General features: G+C 43.5%; 1 protein-coding gene across 1 annotated transcript in view; it reads left to right on the top strand.

Annotated features, from left to right (window-relative positions):
- Positions 1 to 249: 249 nt before the first annotated feature.
- Positions 250 to 17,360, top strand: part of LOC129412300 (putative uncharacterized protein DDB_G0271974) — a gene marked incomplete at its 3' end in the record, with an annotated part of 23,467 nt that continues 6,356 nt past the window's right edge. The window contains exon 1 of the mRNA XM_055165645.1: positions 250 to 327. Within this exon, the coding sequence (XP_055021620.1) occupies positions 250 to 327 (78 nt within the window). The remainder of the gene's footprint in view (positions 328 to 17,360) is intronic.

The raw sequence follows: 17,360 nt of genomic DNA, 5'->3' as shown, positions 1-17,360 counted from the left end.
GGAGGCATAGAGAAGGGAAAGGAGGAGGAGGAGAGGAGATGAAGAAGAAGGAAGAGATGAGGAAAAGGAGGAGAAGGTGGAGAAGGAGGTGTAGGAGAGGAGGAGAAGGAGGAGAGGAGAAGAAGAGGAGAAGGTGGAGGATGAGGAGAAAAAGGGGATAAGAAGGTGGAGGAGGAAGAGAGGAGGGAAATGTGGAGGAGGAGATGGAAGAGAGGAGCAAAAGGTGGAAAAGAAGAGGTGAAAAAGGAGATGGAGGTGAAAGAGGAGAAGGAGGAAGAGGAGGAGATGGAGGCGGAGGTGAAGGACGAGAAGGAACAGGAAGAGAAGGTGAAGGTGGAGGAGTAGAAGGTAAAGGAAGAGGTAAAGGAGAGGAGGAGAAAGAACAGGTGAAGGTGGAGGAAGAGATGGACAAGGAGAAGATGGATGAGAAGAAGGAGGAGGAGAAGAGGACATACACACTCCATTCAGAGAGATTCAGATTCATACAACTTTATTAACCCCACCAGGGATCATTAATTTAAGCAGTAAAAAAAAAACAACAAACAAAAAACAGTAGATGAGGAGTCTAACCCACAACCTCCACAAAATTTCAAACTCAACTAAGAGAAAGACTTGATACTCAAATCCGATTCTGATTCCAAGATGATGACAAAAACATTCTTTCTTTAGTCTTTTTCTCCATAGATTGTATAGTACTTTCTTTTATATTATATTTGTGTATCATTCTTTTTTTTTTTTACCATGTGCTCTTATATCTGAGTAATCCCTCAGTGGTCCAGGTGTAAGTTCCACAGTGGTCCATGTATAGATTCTATAGTGGTCCAAGTAGGTTTTCCATAATGGTCCAGGTATAGGTTCCACTAGTGGTCCAGGTATAGGTTCCACAATGGTCCAGGTGTAGGTGGTCCAGGTTCCACAGTGGTCCAGGTATAAGTTTCATAGTGATCCAGGTATAGATTCTATCGTGGTCCATGTAGGTTCCACAGTGGTCCAGGCATAGATTCCATAGTGGTCCTGGTATAGGTTCCACAATGGTCCAGGTAAGTGGTCCTGGTAGGTTCCACAGTGGCCCAGGTAGGTTCCACAGTGGTCCAGGTAGGTTCCACAGTGGCCCAGGTAGGTTCCACAATGGTCCAGGTAAGTGGCCCAGGTAGGTTACACAATGGTCTATGTAGGTTCTACAGTGGTCCAGGTAAGTTCCATAGTGGTCCAGGTAAGTTCCATAGTGGTCCTGGTAGGCTCTACAGGGATCCAGGTAGGTGGTCCAGGTAGGTTCCACGGTGGTCCAGGTAGGTTCCACAGTGGTCCAGGTATAGGTTCCACAATGGTCCAGGTAAGTGGCCCAGGTAGGTTCCACAGTGGTCCAGGTAGGTTCCACAATGGTCTATGTAGGTTCTACAGTGGTCCAGGTAGATTTCACAGTGGTCCTGGTAGGCTCCACGGAGGTCCAGGTATGTGGTCCAGGTAGGTTCCACAGTGGTCCAGGGAAGTGGTCCAGGTAGATTCCACGGTGGTCCAGGTAAGTTCCATAGTGGTCCTGGTAGGCTCTACAGGGATCCAGGTAGGTGGTCCAGGTAGGTTCCACAGTGGTCCAGGTAGGTTCCACAGTGGTCCAGGTATAGGTTCCACAATGGTCCAGGTAAGTGGCCCAGGTAGGTTCCACAGTGGCCCAGGTAGGTTCCACAATGGTCTATGTAGGTTCTACAGTGGTCCAGGTAAGTTCCATAGTGGTCCTGGTAGGCTCTACAGGGATCCAGGTAGGTGGTCCAGGTAGGTTCCACAATGGTCTATGTAGGTTCTACAGTGGTCCAGGTAGATTTCACAGTGATCCATGTAGGTTCCACGGTGGTCCAGGTGAGTTCCACAGTGGTCCTGGTAGGCTCCACGGTCCAGGAAGTGGTCCAGGTAGATTCCATGGTGGTCCAGGTAGGTTCCATATTGGTCCAGGTATAGGTTCCACAGTGGTCCAGGTAGGTTCCACAATGGTCCGTGGGCGTTTACTAATCTGTGTGCTCTTATACTTGCTCTGATGCAGCTCAAGATCATTCTAAAACTTTTCTGGAGAGGTTCATTTCTGTCCTGTGAATGTGACTTTCTGAGTATCTAGTTTCGATACCAGTTTTAGTATCGACGAGTATCAGATTTTCTGTACTTTTGACAACCCAAACTAACAAACCTGGACTGAACCACAACTCCAGGTCTTATTTTTATTTATTTTTTAGATGAGGAACGCACAATAGATCTTTTAAGTGCCACGTTATCATTTTGCATATCATGAATTCTTGTTGCGCCGTTTGTTTTTATAGTAACGCAGTCGGCTTTATCCACGCCACATTCCTCTCCGCTTGTAAACGCCACCTCTGGACTTAAAGGGAGTGGCTCTGAGTGGGATGTCCTAAGAGAAGTGCCCCTGTATCCCCCCTCCTCCTCCTCCTCCTCCTCTCTCTCTCCCTCTCTCTTCTCTATCCCGAGAACGGACACCTCTCTCAAACGCAAGACAACACCGGCCAGGACCCTTCGAGCACGCGGAGTACATGAATGACTCTGATCACTGGAGTATTTTTTTTATTTTTTAAAGAGGCATTTCGGGTTTGCTGATCCGTCCCGAGGAAACGAACTGAATCGGGATTTACACGGGGGGAGACCTGAGCACCTGCAGAACCGGCGGACCGGACGAAAAGACGGGGCGATGCGCGCCGGAGGTGAGGTCTCACTCTGATGCGGACCGTGTGTGTGTGTGTGTGTGTGGTTCTGGTGTGATATTTGGGAGGTGGAAAAAGAACGCACCGGTTTATTTGAGCTTCAGTTTTGCGTGGAGAAGATGATGTCATTAAACAAATATGCCGGGATTTGTCAAAACTTGCGTCGACTTTTGGACTCGTGGTAATGTGTGATTTCATTATTGAAGATTGGTTTTAAGCGAGGGAATACTTAAAGGTGCACTGTGCAACTTTTCTAATACAGCTTGTCTCCATGGGGATGATACGGCTTGGTCTGGAATGTTCCACGTTACGGCATTGCATTTCAATATCTTGCATTTACTCAGTTACAGGTGTTTTTATTGCTAGGGAAATAGCTCGAAAGTCATGCTGTGAGCGGCGTCGCCTCTCCACAGATCTGACCCGTCATTAGGGTTTCTATGGATACGCCGTTGCTCTGCCTGGAATGTTCCACAGTATGACATTAAACCTTACATTTATTCAATTACAGGTGGTTTTATAGCTCAAAAATATGAAGAATAACGAGCATTTTGACTGTGAGCGGCGTTGCCTGTCCACAGACCTGACTCGTTTTGGGTTTTGTGGGGTTACCCGCTTGTGTCCATGGAGATAGGCAAGTTTAAAGCCATAGGGTGGAATATTCTTGGAAAAGGAATAAGCAGAAAAGTTACACAGTGCGCTTTTAACTCAAAATTTGTCGTAATCCATTAAATATTACGAATTAAAGGTGCGCTGTGTAACTTTTTGGTTGCGGGTCCGTCACCTGCTTGTTTCTATGGATACGCTCTCGTTGCTCTGCCTGGAATGTTCCACAGTGTGACATTAAACAGCTCTACCTTACATTTATTCAATTACAGGTGGATTTATAGCTCAAAAATACTTAGAAAAACAAAGATTATGGCTGTGAGCTGGGTCGCCTCTCCACAGATCTGACCCGTAACTTTGTCTGGTTTGGTCTCTGTGAAGATACAAACGTTTAATGCCATACTGTGAAACATTCCAGACAAAGCAATAACATCTCCACGAAGAAAAGCATTTGACGGTCCCTCCACCTGAAAAGTTACACAAGTTGCACCTTTAACATATTAACTTTTAAATTAAAATAATGTACATTTAGAAACACAAAATGGTCAATAATAGTAATAAAAACATAAAACTTCCAGATTTAAGAGCAGTATAGAGGCTTTGTACCGTCACGTGACCCCTATAGCAACGGTATTTATGCCGCCATGACACCGGGCACACTATGTCATTGACTTCAGCAGCATCGGAGAAACATGGGCAGGTTTTGTTGTGTATTTGGTTGATCTAGACGCTCTGAACGGGATAAAACGATAGATTTCTTCACTGTTCCTCTGGAAATTACTCATCAGGAGCTCAAACAAGGGAATTATCGAAAAAATACAAAAAACGGGAATTATAGCTAGAGAACATAAACCGCGAAGAGATTTCCAGTGGTACCATCAAGACACACTCATGTCACTTTCATCAAGGTATTTGCTTTTTAAATTGTTTCATAGTTTATTTAATGAAAGAAGTACATTTACTGAACTAAAATGTCATTAATTTATCCAGGAAAACCCGCACTAGTTTACGATTCAACGAACCCACACTGGGCTCCTGTGATCAACATGGTGCACGAGTCGAAGAGTCTGTGACTGAACCTCGAAAGAATCGGCCATGAAAAGATCCTTGTGAACATTAGAAAGATCCACTCACAAAAAGAGATTAATTCTAGAAGACATAGTTGTGGATAAAGAAGACAATAAAGAAAACATGGGTCCTACGACGAGTGACATGTTTATATGTGCGCTGGAAGATCCAGTTTCTACTGCCACTCACACTGCAAATGTTTTCTTTTTACATTTTACTTAAATAAATGTGCTTCTCTCATTAAATAAACTATGAAACAATTTAAATAGCAAATACCTTGATGAAAGTGACGTGAGTGTGTCTTGATGGTACCACAGGAAATCTCTTCGCGGTTTATGTTCTCTAGACATAATTCCTGTCTTTTTTTCGATAATTCCCTTGTTTGAGCTCCTGATGAGTAATTTCCAGAGGAACAGTGGGAAACGAATCGTTTTATCCCTTTCAGAGCGTCTAGAACAACCAAATACACAACAAAACCTGCCCATGTTTCTCCGATGCTGCTGAAGTCAATGACATAGTGTGCCCGGTGTCATGGTGGCGTAGGTACCGTTACTATAGGGTCACGTGACGGTGCAAAGCCTCTATAGTTCTGGAAATATTAGCAATTGACTTAGGATTGTCCTCCTCAGTTACGAAATCTTTAAACTATAATTCATTGTTTGTTTTTAAGATGGGATTTCCCTTTTGTAGATCGTAAAACTTCACTCAATCTACTGTATTATATATTTGTACAAGACACAGACTGAATCAGGACAGCAGCCCTTAAAGCAGGAAGTAAAGTAAAGTAAAGATGTATTTTTAGCGGCGCTTTTATAATGTTGGACTTGAAAGTGATGCCTAAATAGGTTTAAGGTTTTCTGCAGAACGGAGAGGTGTTTTAAAAGCATTGTGTGTGGTGTCTATAAAAAGAACGGTCCATATTCCTGCCTGTTATCTTATCTACTGTCTGTGGGGAGATGTTCAAAGCGGCGGCACGGAAGAAGCTGATAAATACGTTGTAAAAGATTCGAGATTATCATATACGTTGTTGTCTGTCAAATGCATGGACAAGAAAGTTCTGTTTGTAATATTTTCACATTTTGTTTAAGTTCAGTGTCCAAGAACACAGTTTTAGTGAGTATTTTAAGTTGTGTATTGCCTTATTTTCCCAGGTTTAAAGGCACACTACGTAGGGGTGTGCAAAAATATCGGAATATCGATATATCGTATCGTTTAATGTGATGATACAGTATCGATATATCACCAAGAGTATTTTTACGTGTGTTTTACTAAATTATTTTGTTGCAGTGCTACAGTTTTGTTGCTTGTGGAGTGAAACAAAACTCATTTATGCGACACATTTGACATTTTGACACAGTTTTGAGGATTAAAATGTTTGTGTTTCATATGAACTTTGCACAAGAAGCCACAATTTAGCCTTTATTTTTTATTGAACTGTATTGAATCGATTTGAAATATATCATATCGAATCGAAAGTGCACTGTATCGAGGTATGTATCGTATCGGCAACTTCTTAATGATACCCAGCCCTAACACTATGTAACTTTTCCAGTGGGAGGTTGTCTCCATGGAGATGTTATTGCTTTTTCCTGGAATGTTGCACAGCGTGGCATTAGACTAGATTAGATCTAGCGATATTTCATTGAGGGAGTTTTTATTGTTGAAAATCATGCATTCTCACTAAGAGCGGGATTGCCTCTCCACAGACCTGACCTGTAACTTGGCTCGGTGTCGGTGCTTACTTGTTTCCATGGAGTTAGATAAGGTTAATGCTGTACTGTGGAATAATCTAAGCAGTAGCCTCTCCTTGAATAGATTTTGTTGATGTGTAAATGACCTGGCGTGGACGTCTTTTGACAAGGAACACAGAATGGAAATGCCCTCTTAAAAATCACTGAAATACTCTTTTTAATACTTCTTTTTTTTTTTTTTTTTTAAACTACAGATGTTGTCCGTGGTCATAATGATACGGCGGTTCAGGTTTGACTTCAGTCTTCTCATCTGTTACGGCCTCAGTCAATCACCGCTCCTCCATTAGCGCAACATTATAGCGTCATATTACCACAGTTTGACCTGTGTTTAACCTGCGCTCCGGCATTCACCCAGGACCCACCCGTCTGTCCGTCTGTGTGTGTGTGTGTGTGTGTGTGAGTGTGTGTGTGTGTGTGTGTGTGTGTGAGTGTGTCTGTGAGTGTGTGTGTGTGTGTGTGTGAGTGTGTATGTGAGTGTGTGTGTGCATTTAGAGACATTTCACCTGCACATGTGTCTGTAACAAATTTTGAAGTGTGATATATGAAGTAAATAAATGATCGTGAACGATGATATTTAAACCAATCCATAAAGTAGATTTATTCCCAAAAACTTATTCTAAGGGTGATTTCAGACCGACAGCAGTTGGTGCAAACTAAATGTTCCATTCCACCAAAAGCTCTTAGTTCAGTTCAGTTTTGTTGGTGTGAAAGCCTCAATTGCACTCGTATCTGCACTAACCCAACTGAGTTACCGCGGCTGGCAGTGCTTTGGTTTGCAAATCCGAGTTCTCTGGTCCATGCAGGTTCTTAGGCAGGGGTCGAGAAATCACTTCTACCAGAGACCGGCCTCGGCTTGAGGAGGATAGAAACCAGCGCACACTGTCTGTACCCCGCAGAGTGGCTCTGTGGCAAGGCCACTGGACAAGACAGTGTGTCTCGGCCTCACATCCGAGAGGTCTGGTGTGCAGGAGAGTGGAACGCCACTGCATGTGCCTCGGAAATGCTAAGGGCAGGAGCCTTGGATATATGTCGATCGGACCAATTTTGGTTGGTTTGCAGGTGTGAAAGGACCACACTGAAGTTCATGTGCTACAGAATAAGTTGTATTGCCTGGTGCAGACCAAATAATCGAACTAGAGGTGTGGAAGCGCCCAAAATGTACAATATCGTAAAAAACAAAACAAAAAAAAACATTAGCTGCAATAAATAAATGGCAGAATGCAACACTTTAGTAATTAGATCGTATAGTTTTAGTTCATAACTCAACCTTCTACGACGATAATCTTATCATAGTGCAGAAAAAAATAACCAAAAATGTTCACTAGTACAAACAAAAAAATAAGCTACATAAATTTGGATTTGAATTTGGAAATCTTATAGGCCTGTGTGTGTGTGTGTGACTTTAAGAGACGTCTGTGTGTTTTGTGTGTGTAGTATTTTGGTGCAGAGCGGAGATAAGGTGAAGGTGGGGTGAACCAGCCACAGCCACAGCCCACTGCCCAAACCCATTAACCCCACACACAGTGAACCCTACACAGCCCGGAGAGAGAGGAGGGACAGACACTGCAGCATGTAGCACGACAGCTCCACCCTATAGGAACAAAACCTGATTTCTGACGCTTTACAGAGAAATACACGTTAGAATGAGATACAAAATCCAAAGAAACTGAATTGTTTTGAGAAGCATTTATGAATCTGAGGTGAAAACGTGAAAATGTACTTGGGGAAGACACTGGGAAAGCATAGCAGTCACACTTCTGTCGTTCTGCCCCGGGACATACAGAGCATATCTCCCCACCGCAGATCTGCCTGGAAATAGATAATATAATCGGTCAAGCCCTGTTGTAATCATTTGCAGAACTGGCCATAAACAAAAGTGAGTTGTGCTGAATGCATTTATTATCGGTTTAAAGGTCTAATATATTGCAGAAAACTGACTCTTGTGGGCTTTATGTCATGTTATAATGTTGTTATCTCCTGTTTTTTTTTTTTTTTTTTTCATTCACACGTTTGAGTAACCATTTATTATTAGTCTGTTTACATCTCAATAGGAAATTCCAGTTTAAAAACACAGTGGAGCACTTCCTGTTTTACCTCAGTGTTTTCTGATTTAGAAAAGCTCTAAACATGCAGGGTGTGAATGAAACAAAACACAACTCAGGGTATGTTTTTGAGGAAACAAGATTATAACATAGATCAGAAAACAGTGTACCGTATTTTCCAAAGTATAAGTCGCACCAGAAAAAAAAAATATATAAGTCACACCAGACTATAAGTTGCACTTTTTGGGGAAATGTATTTTATAAAATCAAAGACCAGGAACCAACATTTTATCTTGAAAGGCAAGTTATAGTAAAAACAATAGAACAGAGAACAACAGACTGAATAGATGTTAATATGGTAACGGTTATTCAGATAATTATAGCATAAACAACAGAACATAAGTTTACCAAACTCTCGATCTCACTCCAAATCACTAAATCCACTGAATTCTTCGTCCTTAGTGTCACTTCTAAACCATAGATCCATGATGTAAACAGAGCGTCGCTTCCTCTTCTGCGTAGCTGTGGTCAGACTCAGCATCAGTTCTATTTAGAATTAATTATTCCGGTCTTTCTGAATCCCAACAGGATGGTTTCGGTCGTCACTGAAGTTCAGGCTTTGTCGATTCATCAAGTGACAGGAAAGTTGCACGTTGCACCCTCCCGGTTGTCGTGAAGCTGTGTTCTCCATTCCCGCTTTCCGCCAGTCTTACTCCAAAATTTCTTTCTGCTGCTCGATTACCGTTTTCAGCTGAATATTTTACTATTTGCAGCAAGACAGCTGCTTTTTCTACAGGAGACATGCGCAGTAGAATGCGAAGTGACAGTGGTACAGGAGTAAAAGTTGTGCTAGATACTGACACACAAGCCTAGAGCCTCTCACAACTGTCAGTCTGAAAATTTTAATATATAAGTCACACCAGAGAATAAGTCGCAACCATAAAAAAAAGTGCAACTTATAGTCCAAAAAATACGGTAATATGGGTGCACTATGGAATTTTTTGGTATGGGGTCTGTAGTGTTGTAGTCAAGACTGAGACAAGACCAAGACTTTTAAAGGCTGAGACCGAGACAAGACCAAGACCAGGGCCCATCGAGATCAAATCGAGACCATCTTTGTAATTTTCCACATTTATTTTATTTGTATTTTACACTTATTTTGGCACATGTATATCAAACGAGCGCACGGGCTGCAGTGACACCGGAGCAGGTTTATCGCCGACAACAGCGGTCGTAATGAAACATCATAATCGCGCTTGTTGAGTGTCAGACCTCGAGTCCGAAACAAGATCAACCCGAGTCCGAGCGCCTTCTAAACCGAGACAAGACCAAGTCCACCTTCCTGTTTCCATGAAAATGTCATTGCTCTGCGTAGAATGTTCCACAGTATGACACTAAACAGCTCTACCTTTTCACATTTATTTAATTACAGATGGTTTTATTGATCAAAAATGCCTAGAAAAACAGGGATTCTGACTGTGAGCGGGGTCGCCTCTCAACAGATCTGACCTGTAACTTGATCTGGTTTGTTCACGATGATAGAAAGGTTTAAAGCCGTACTGTGAAACATTCCAGACAAAACAATAAATCCTACACGACTCAAAATAAGTAAATAAGACTAATGCTGCGTTCAGACTGCAGCCTGAAGTGACCCAAATCTGATTTTTTGGCTTCTTTGTGACCTGTATCTGATCTTTTAATGTCAGTCTGAACCACACAGATCAGATTTTTTCAAATGTGACCCAGGACACTTGGATATGTGCTCCTGAAACTGATACATATCTGATCTTTTGACATGTGACTTCAGTGTGAACGGCCAAAGCGCATTCATTCGACCTACACGTTATCAACAAGCCACAAACATCATTATTCTGCGCTGAAGTAGGTGAAAATTGTTAATGAACTCTGTGTCACTAAAGAGAAGCACATCACCACTCACCACTCTTGGCTCCGTCTCCACATCCACACGTTCCTTTCAACGGACACTGCCCCACAAAACACCACGACCAGAAACCTCGTCCTTCTCCTTCTCAATCTCCTCCTTAAAACAAGTAAGTTGTTCATGTTCTGGCTCCGGTACGAGAGGAACTTTAAAATCTCCAGGTGCTCGATGCTGCGTCCATGTTTGGACAACTTCCGTAAACACAGAGACGCTCGCTGCGGTTGACGTCGTCGTGTCTCCAGTGTCACATGTGGGACACTTTCGGGCCGTTTAATGTTCACACTGGAGTCACATACAAGTCACATTTAATTGGAAATGTGAACGACCTCGCAAAAAAATCAGATTTCACAAAAAAATCAGAATTGAGCGTTAAGCCCTGCAGTCTGAACGTAGCCAAAGACTACAGATGTAAGACGGTTCAAACCTTTTTTTTTTTAATCTCATTTCTGCTGATAGAAGAGAAGCTGAACAAAAAACAACTAAAACAAGACCACAGGTAGAATGTTGAGAGACTAATTCATATTTTTTTTAAACCCTCACCATTCAAACCGTAAACAAACATTTTTTTTTTTCTCCATAAAACCTGCTCTGATCTTTGCCCTGTATCCCTCCACCTCCTCCCTCTTTAATTCTTTATCCGAGCACAGTGTTTCTATAGGAGGAGCTGTCATGTGCGTGTGAAATATTTAAGTTTTTTTGACGCGAGTATCGACCCGGAGGCTGCGGTGGAGAGCAGAAGCCTGTCCCATCAAACTTTCATCAGAGCGCCTTTCCCTCTCTCTCTCTCTCTCTCTCCTTCGCTTGGTTCTCCTCATCCTCTCATCTTCTTTTTCCTTAGCTTGCCTCTCCTCTCTCCTCTACCTCGTTCTCCTCATCCTGTCATCTCCCTTCTCCTTCCTCATCCTCTCGTCTCCTCTCTCCTCCGCATGGTTCTCCTCATCCTGTCATCTTCTGTCTCTTTCCTCATCTTCTCATCTCCTCTCCCCTCTGCATTGTTTTCTTCATCCTCTCATCTCCTGTCTCCTTCCTCATCCTGTCATCTCCTTTTGCCTTTGCTTGCCTCTCCTCTCTCTCCACTTGGTTCTCCTCATCCTGTCATCTTTTCTCTCCTCTACATGGTTCTTTTCATCCTCTCATCTCCTGTCCCTTTCCTCATCCTCTCATCTCCTCTCTCCTCTGCATCGTTCTCCTCATCCTCTCATCTCCTCTCTCCTTTGCTTGCCTCTCCTCTCTCCTCCATTTGGTTCTCCTTATCCTCCCATTTCCCTTTTCCTTTGCTTGCCTCATCCTCTCATCTCCTCTCTCCTTCCTCATGGTTCTCCTCATCCTGTCATCTCCTCTCTCCTCTGCATCGTTCTCCTCATCCTCTAATCTCCTCTTTCTTCTACTTGGTTCTCCTCATCCTCTCATCTCCTCTCTCCTCTGCATCGTTCTCCTCATCCTCTCATCTCCTCTCTCCTTCCTCATCCTGTCATCTCCTCTCTCCTTCCTCATCCTCTCATCTCCTCTCTCCTCTGCTTTGTTCTCCTCATCCTCTCATCAGTGAAACAGTTCAGTATCTGGTCTCAGGTCAGAGTGAATCGTTGGAGAGAGTTTGTGGTCTTCAAATACGTTTAAATAAAATGAGAAGTAACCCAAACCCAAAATGAAAAATCACACTTTTATTTTAGTCTAAAAAGTGACACACTCCAGATGGAGCTTGTTAGGAGTTAGGAGTTAGGAGCTAGGAGTTAGGAGTTAGGAGTTACATTGCCAAAGGATTAACAACATGATAAATGAATGCACAAACTGTTATTGTAAGGTTTCTGAATTGCTTGGCTTTCAAAACAAAAATGTGTTAAAGCAGCGGTCTGTGCCAAGTGGGCTGTTTTTAAAAGCACTTGAATGCCAAAAAACATGAGGTGACTTGCTCCACACAAGAACAGAAACTCTACACATTCTGTTGCTTAATTACTCTTCTTTGTAGCGATGGGCACGGAAAGGTTTTGACCGTCTTAAAAATGTGAAAAACAGAACTCATTTTGAACGGTTTGCATTCGTTCATTCGTTTTTCAATATAAAACCAAAAATAAGAAAACAAAAAAACAACTATTTTCTTCATTATTTGTCTCCAAAACCAAAATGAAAAAAATGGATAATGATTCGTTTTTTCAGTTTTCGATTTTGTGTTTAAATGAAGAATGGAAAAAACGGATAACGGCCGTTTCCCGTTTACGTTGACTGCGATGCCGGACTGAACCAGGACTGATCCGGGTCCGACACCAGACCGGGACCAGAGCGGGACTGAGACCGGAACTGAGACCGAGACCAGGCCGGGACCAAACTGGACTCACGCTTCTGTCCGGATTCTGCACCACCCCGGAACCAACCGCGGTTCTTGAGCGTGGAGGACCAGAGCAGCCCGTCCGGACCTGTAGTCCACAGCGCATTCTCACTTTCCCCGCATGGAACCAGCGCGCAGACGATGACACGGAACCGCTCGGACCGCTGGTGTCGGTCTCAGTCCCGCTCTGGTCCGGATCTGGTCTTAGTCTGATCTTAGTCTCGGTCTGGTCCCGGTCTGGTCCCAGTCTGGTCCCGGACCTGGTTCAGTCAAGGAAGTCACATAAACGGGAAACGGCGTCCAGGTCCGGGACCACACCGGGAACAGACCGGGACCAGAGCTGGACTGAGACAGATCAGACAGAGACCAGACCAGGCCCAGACCAGGACCAGACCGGGACCAGACCGGGACCAGACCAGGACCAGAGCTGGACTGAGACAGATAAGACAGAGACCAGACCAGGACCAGACCGGGACCAGACCAGGACCAGACCAGGACCAGACCGGAGGCTCAGAGCCCACGACAGGGCTGGACCTCGAAGCTGAGGCTCGGACCCTGCGGAGGCTCGGAGTTAAAGCTCGGAGTCCGCTCTGGTCCCGGTCTGGTCCCGCTCTGGTACCGGTCTGGTCCCGCTCTGGTCCCGGTCTGGTCCCGGTCTGGTCCCGCTCTGGTCCCGGTCTGGTCCCGGTCTGGTCCCGCTCTGGTCCCGGTCTAGTCCCGGTCTGGTCCCGCTCTGGTCCCGCTCTGGTCCCGGTCTGGTCCCGCTCTGGTCCCGGACCTGGATCAGTCCTGGTTCAGTCCGGCATCGCAGTCACGGAAGTCACGTAAACGGGAAACGGTCGTTATCAGTTTTTTCCATTCTTCATTTAAACACAAAATCGAAAACTGAAAAAACAAATCATTTTCTGTTTTTTAATTTTGGTTTTGGAGACAAATAATGAAGAAAACTGTTGTTTTTTCGTTTTCTTATTTTTGGTTTTATATTGAAAAGCGAATGAACGAATGATACATGGATTGCTGTTCCTCACTTTCCTTATGTATGATTTTAAGCATCAAAAGTTCGAGTTTTTCATTAACTGAGACAACTAGCATGCTGACCAAACACTTCCTGATTATTAGGCAAAAAAACAAACAAAACAAAAAGGTGCAAAATTTGTTTTTACAATAGAGCTGTGACTAGACATATTTTGTTCAGATTCATGGAAAAACTGTGTACAGGACATTTCATTTAATCCACTTGCAAATACACTGAAAGTCAGAGTCTTTTTCTGCCCTAAAGTCGAATGGATTTAGATCAAATATCACTGTTTTTATAAGAACTCAGTATTGTCCAAGTATTTAGCATGCGTCTCGTATAAGAACATCTCTCTCCTCTCTCTCTTTTCTCCTCTCTCTTCTGTCCTCTATCTTCAGTCCTTTCTCTTCTCTCTTCTCTTTCTTTTCTCTCTCTCTTCTCTTTTCTCTCTTCTTTTTCTTTTCTCTCTCTTCTCTCGTCTTGTCTGGGTCCCTGGGGAAAGCTGTTGGCTGAACACAGATAACGAGGGTCTGTCCCACTGAGCGCGCTCAGTACAGCTCTCCCCTACTGAGCGCGCTCAGTGAGTCTCTCACCTGTCAGTCACACGTCTGTTTCCACGGCGATGAGACACACCTTCAGCTCTAATGAGACCAGAGCGCTCGGAGTCTTCACATGTTCAGGCTTCAGTCAGGAGGAACAGGGCAGAGCGGAGCAAGGTGGAGCTCCATACTTATTTAAGGACGTTTTATGCCAATTATAAAAATATATATTTGCATAAAATTTAAATGAGGTAAAATGTATTCCTCTATAGCCTGCCTCTTTATAAGAACTGGGCCTAGACCTTAATTATCCTTTATAAAACATGAACAAAGACTTTATCTTGAACAATTATTCATTAAGAATGCATGAAGAGTTAGAGGTTAGGATACAGCGTTGGGGAGTAACAGATTACATGTACCGGAGTTACGTAATCAGGATACAAATTATGAGTAACTGTATTCGGTTACAGTTTCAGTGAGTGGTAATTGGATTACAGTTACTTTGTTGAAATAAATAGATTACACAGTGGTATATTACTGTTTTCACATTTTGGGCTATTTTCAGTAATTCCACCCATTGTCAGACACTAAACCAGGTCTAAAACCAGGTCTAAACCAGGTCTAAACCAGGACTAAAACCAGGTCTAAACCAGGTCTAAAACCAGGTCTAAAACCAGGTCTAAACCAGGTCTAATACCAGGTCTAAACCAGGTCTAATACCAGGTGTAAACCAGGTGTAAACCAGGTCTAAACCAGGTCTAACCCAGGTCTAAACCAGGACTAAACCAGGACTAAAACCAGGTATAAACCAGGACTAAACCAGGACTAAAACCAGGTCTAAACCAGGTCTAAAACAGGATTTAACAGGACTAAATCATGCTGTGCGGACGTGTCTCATCCTCTTCTATTAATAATATTTTTCATTTGGTTCAGTAAAGTCTGGGTTTTTCATTTTCTTTTATCACACAAAACATCTTATGTTACGATTTCCTCGTCTTTGTTTCTCTACAGTAAATCAAGTAATCCAAAGTATTCAGATTACGTTACTCACTTTAAGTAATTTAATGGATTCCGTTACAAACTACATTCTGGGGTATGTAATCTGTAATCTGTAGGGGAATACATTTTAAAAGTCACCTTCCCAACACTGTTAGGATAACAAATAAGTAGTTAGTAAGCTCTAATAAACTTTGTCTTCATTATGAGTTAGGTCTTTGTTCATGTGTTATTACGGCAAATAAAGGTGTAGTCGTTATAATGTTCGCGTCTTTTCTGTGCAAGAACAAAGTGTGTGGTTTATTTTGGTGGTTGGCTAAATGACAAACAATCTTCACAAAATCATAATCCCCGTAATCACAAAACTGTGCCGCACCAGAGGCGGTCATAACCAGATTACCTCCCTCTCCGTGCTTTTTTATGTGTGATGTGATTATGATATGAAAGCAGAACTCACTCATCTGAAACGGTTTGCCGCGGTCCAAACAGAATCCTCACTTACCGTATGAACTCCGAGCGTGATAATTATTCACCGCAATGAGTTTAAAAGCACTTCTCGCGACTTTCAGAGACCAGAGCAGTTTACCATTACGACAACGCTAATAAAAACAACAAGCACTTTCAGATTCTCAGACAACAAAAACTGAAAAAACATGGCAAATACACAAGAAGAAAAACAGGATTAGGGCCTTTATATGACTTTACAATGAGAAGTAAGAAAACAGTGTCCATATTACCATATTTTCCGGATTATAAGACGCACTGTCATTAAATGGTCTATGTTCGAACTTTTTTCACAAATAAACCGCACTGGACTTTAAAGGAAACACAACAGTGTGATGGGTGAGTGGTTTTGTTTGTTTGTTCGTTCACGGTGACTCTGGGCTTTGTTCAGTTGTGGCGTGTAGGGAGGGTGCTGTCTGGGACCAACGGATTGTCGGCGTGTTCGCAGTGACTCAGTTGTTCAGTCGTGTCTAGAAGCGGCACGTCGCGCTTGTCGCTTTTTCGGTTCGTTCCTCCGTTCCGTTCCTCGTCGGCGTGGAGTGATGAGTGTGTCTGCGGGTGTTTGTCGCCGTGCGGTCGCTGTCTGCTCCGTGCGTGTTTGCGTGCGCTGCGGGTGGTGCGGCTTTATAGTTTACTAAAGTCGTACTGGGACACCCGAGTGGATTCGTGTATGGGGCGCTCTGGATTGTGGGGCGCGCGGTCGTTTTTTGATGGGGTTGGAGGTTTAAGAGCGCGCCCAATAGCCCGGAAAATACGGTATAAGAACCACAGCCATAGAGGGTTACAGTTAGATGCCAGTGAAACAAATCATTATCCATTCATTAGTGCACAGAGTTAGGCACCAAAATGACAAACAATGACAATGGTAATGGGCATTTAATTAACAAAACTGTAATTAATTTCAGCTCAGTACATATAATTCTGAATCCCTTTGGTGAGCTACTTGGAAGGGGGTGGAGAGCTCTGATTTAAATAGTTTTTTAAGGAAATATATTACACAAAATTGATTCTTGTGAGCTTTAAGTCATGTTTAAGTCAAGTCGTGCTGGGACACCCGAGTGGATTCGTGTATGGGGCGCTCCGGATTGTGGGGCGCGGTCGTTTTTTGATGGGGTTGGAGGCTTAAGAGTGCGCCCTATAGTGCAGAAAATACGGTAACTTCACTGGGATTGACTCTGTGTGTGTGTGTGTGTGTGTGTGTGTGTGTCTGTGATGGATGGGAGTGGATTATCAGCAGTGATTTGGAGCGCCGGTCGATCGATGACAGATGTCTTTGTTGTGTCTTGTTTGAACCCCTCCCCTCTGTACACACACGCACACACACACACACACACACACACACACACACACACACACACACACACACACTGACACACACTCTGTTCCCAGGTGAGACCCACCCTCCTCCCGCTGTGCTTTCAAAACTCTAACAAGCCCTCTTTTACATTTACACGGGACAAACCGATATTTTACAGAAGCATTATTTTTATTCATTGGAAAAGGGAGTTTAACCCAGTTTTTGTGATTTAAAATATATATCTCTGACTGTTTTATTTGGATTGGACTTCTCTCCAACAGAAAACACTCTGCCCGATCTGCGATGTCATGCGGTAATACAGGAAGTGCTCCATACGTAACCCGCATCTGAGGCACTTTTGTTCTTGCGGGTCAATTCCGCATTACCGATCGATCTCCCGCACTTCCTTTAAGTTGCGGGGTCACCGTGTTACTTCCTCCTCCTCCTCCGCTGTGGCTGTTGCTGTGGCTCTGGCGCGGTCTGGGCGTCGGCAAACAATTTCAATAAACTTTTAAACTACGAATCCTACAACATCCACAATTAGAGCCTCCATACAGATTCATATAAACCGGGTCGTG

Source organism: Boleophthalmus pectinirostris, unplaced genomic scaffold, assembly GCF_026225935.1.
Source record: "Boleophthalmus pectinirostris isolate CB_2022bp ecotype Guang Dong unplaced genomic scaffold, ASM2622593v1 HiC_scaffold_8, whole genome shotgun sequence".
In the NCBI taxonomy this organism is placed as follows: Eukaryota; Metazoa; Chordata; class Actinopteri; order Gobiiformes; family Gobiidae; genus Boleophthalmus; species Boleophthalmus pectinirostris.
Note: the sequence above shows the minus strand (reverse complement) of the source record. Positions and strands in the feature narration are given on the sequence as shown.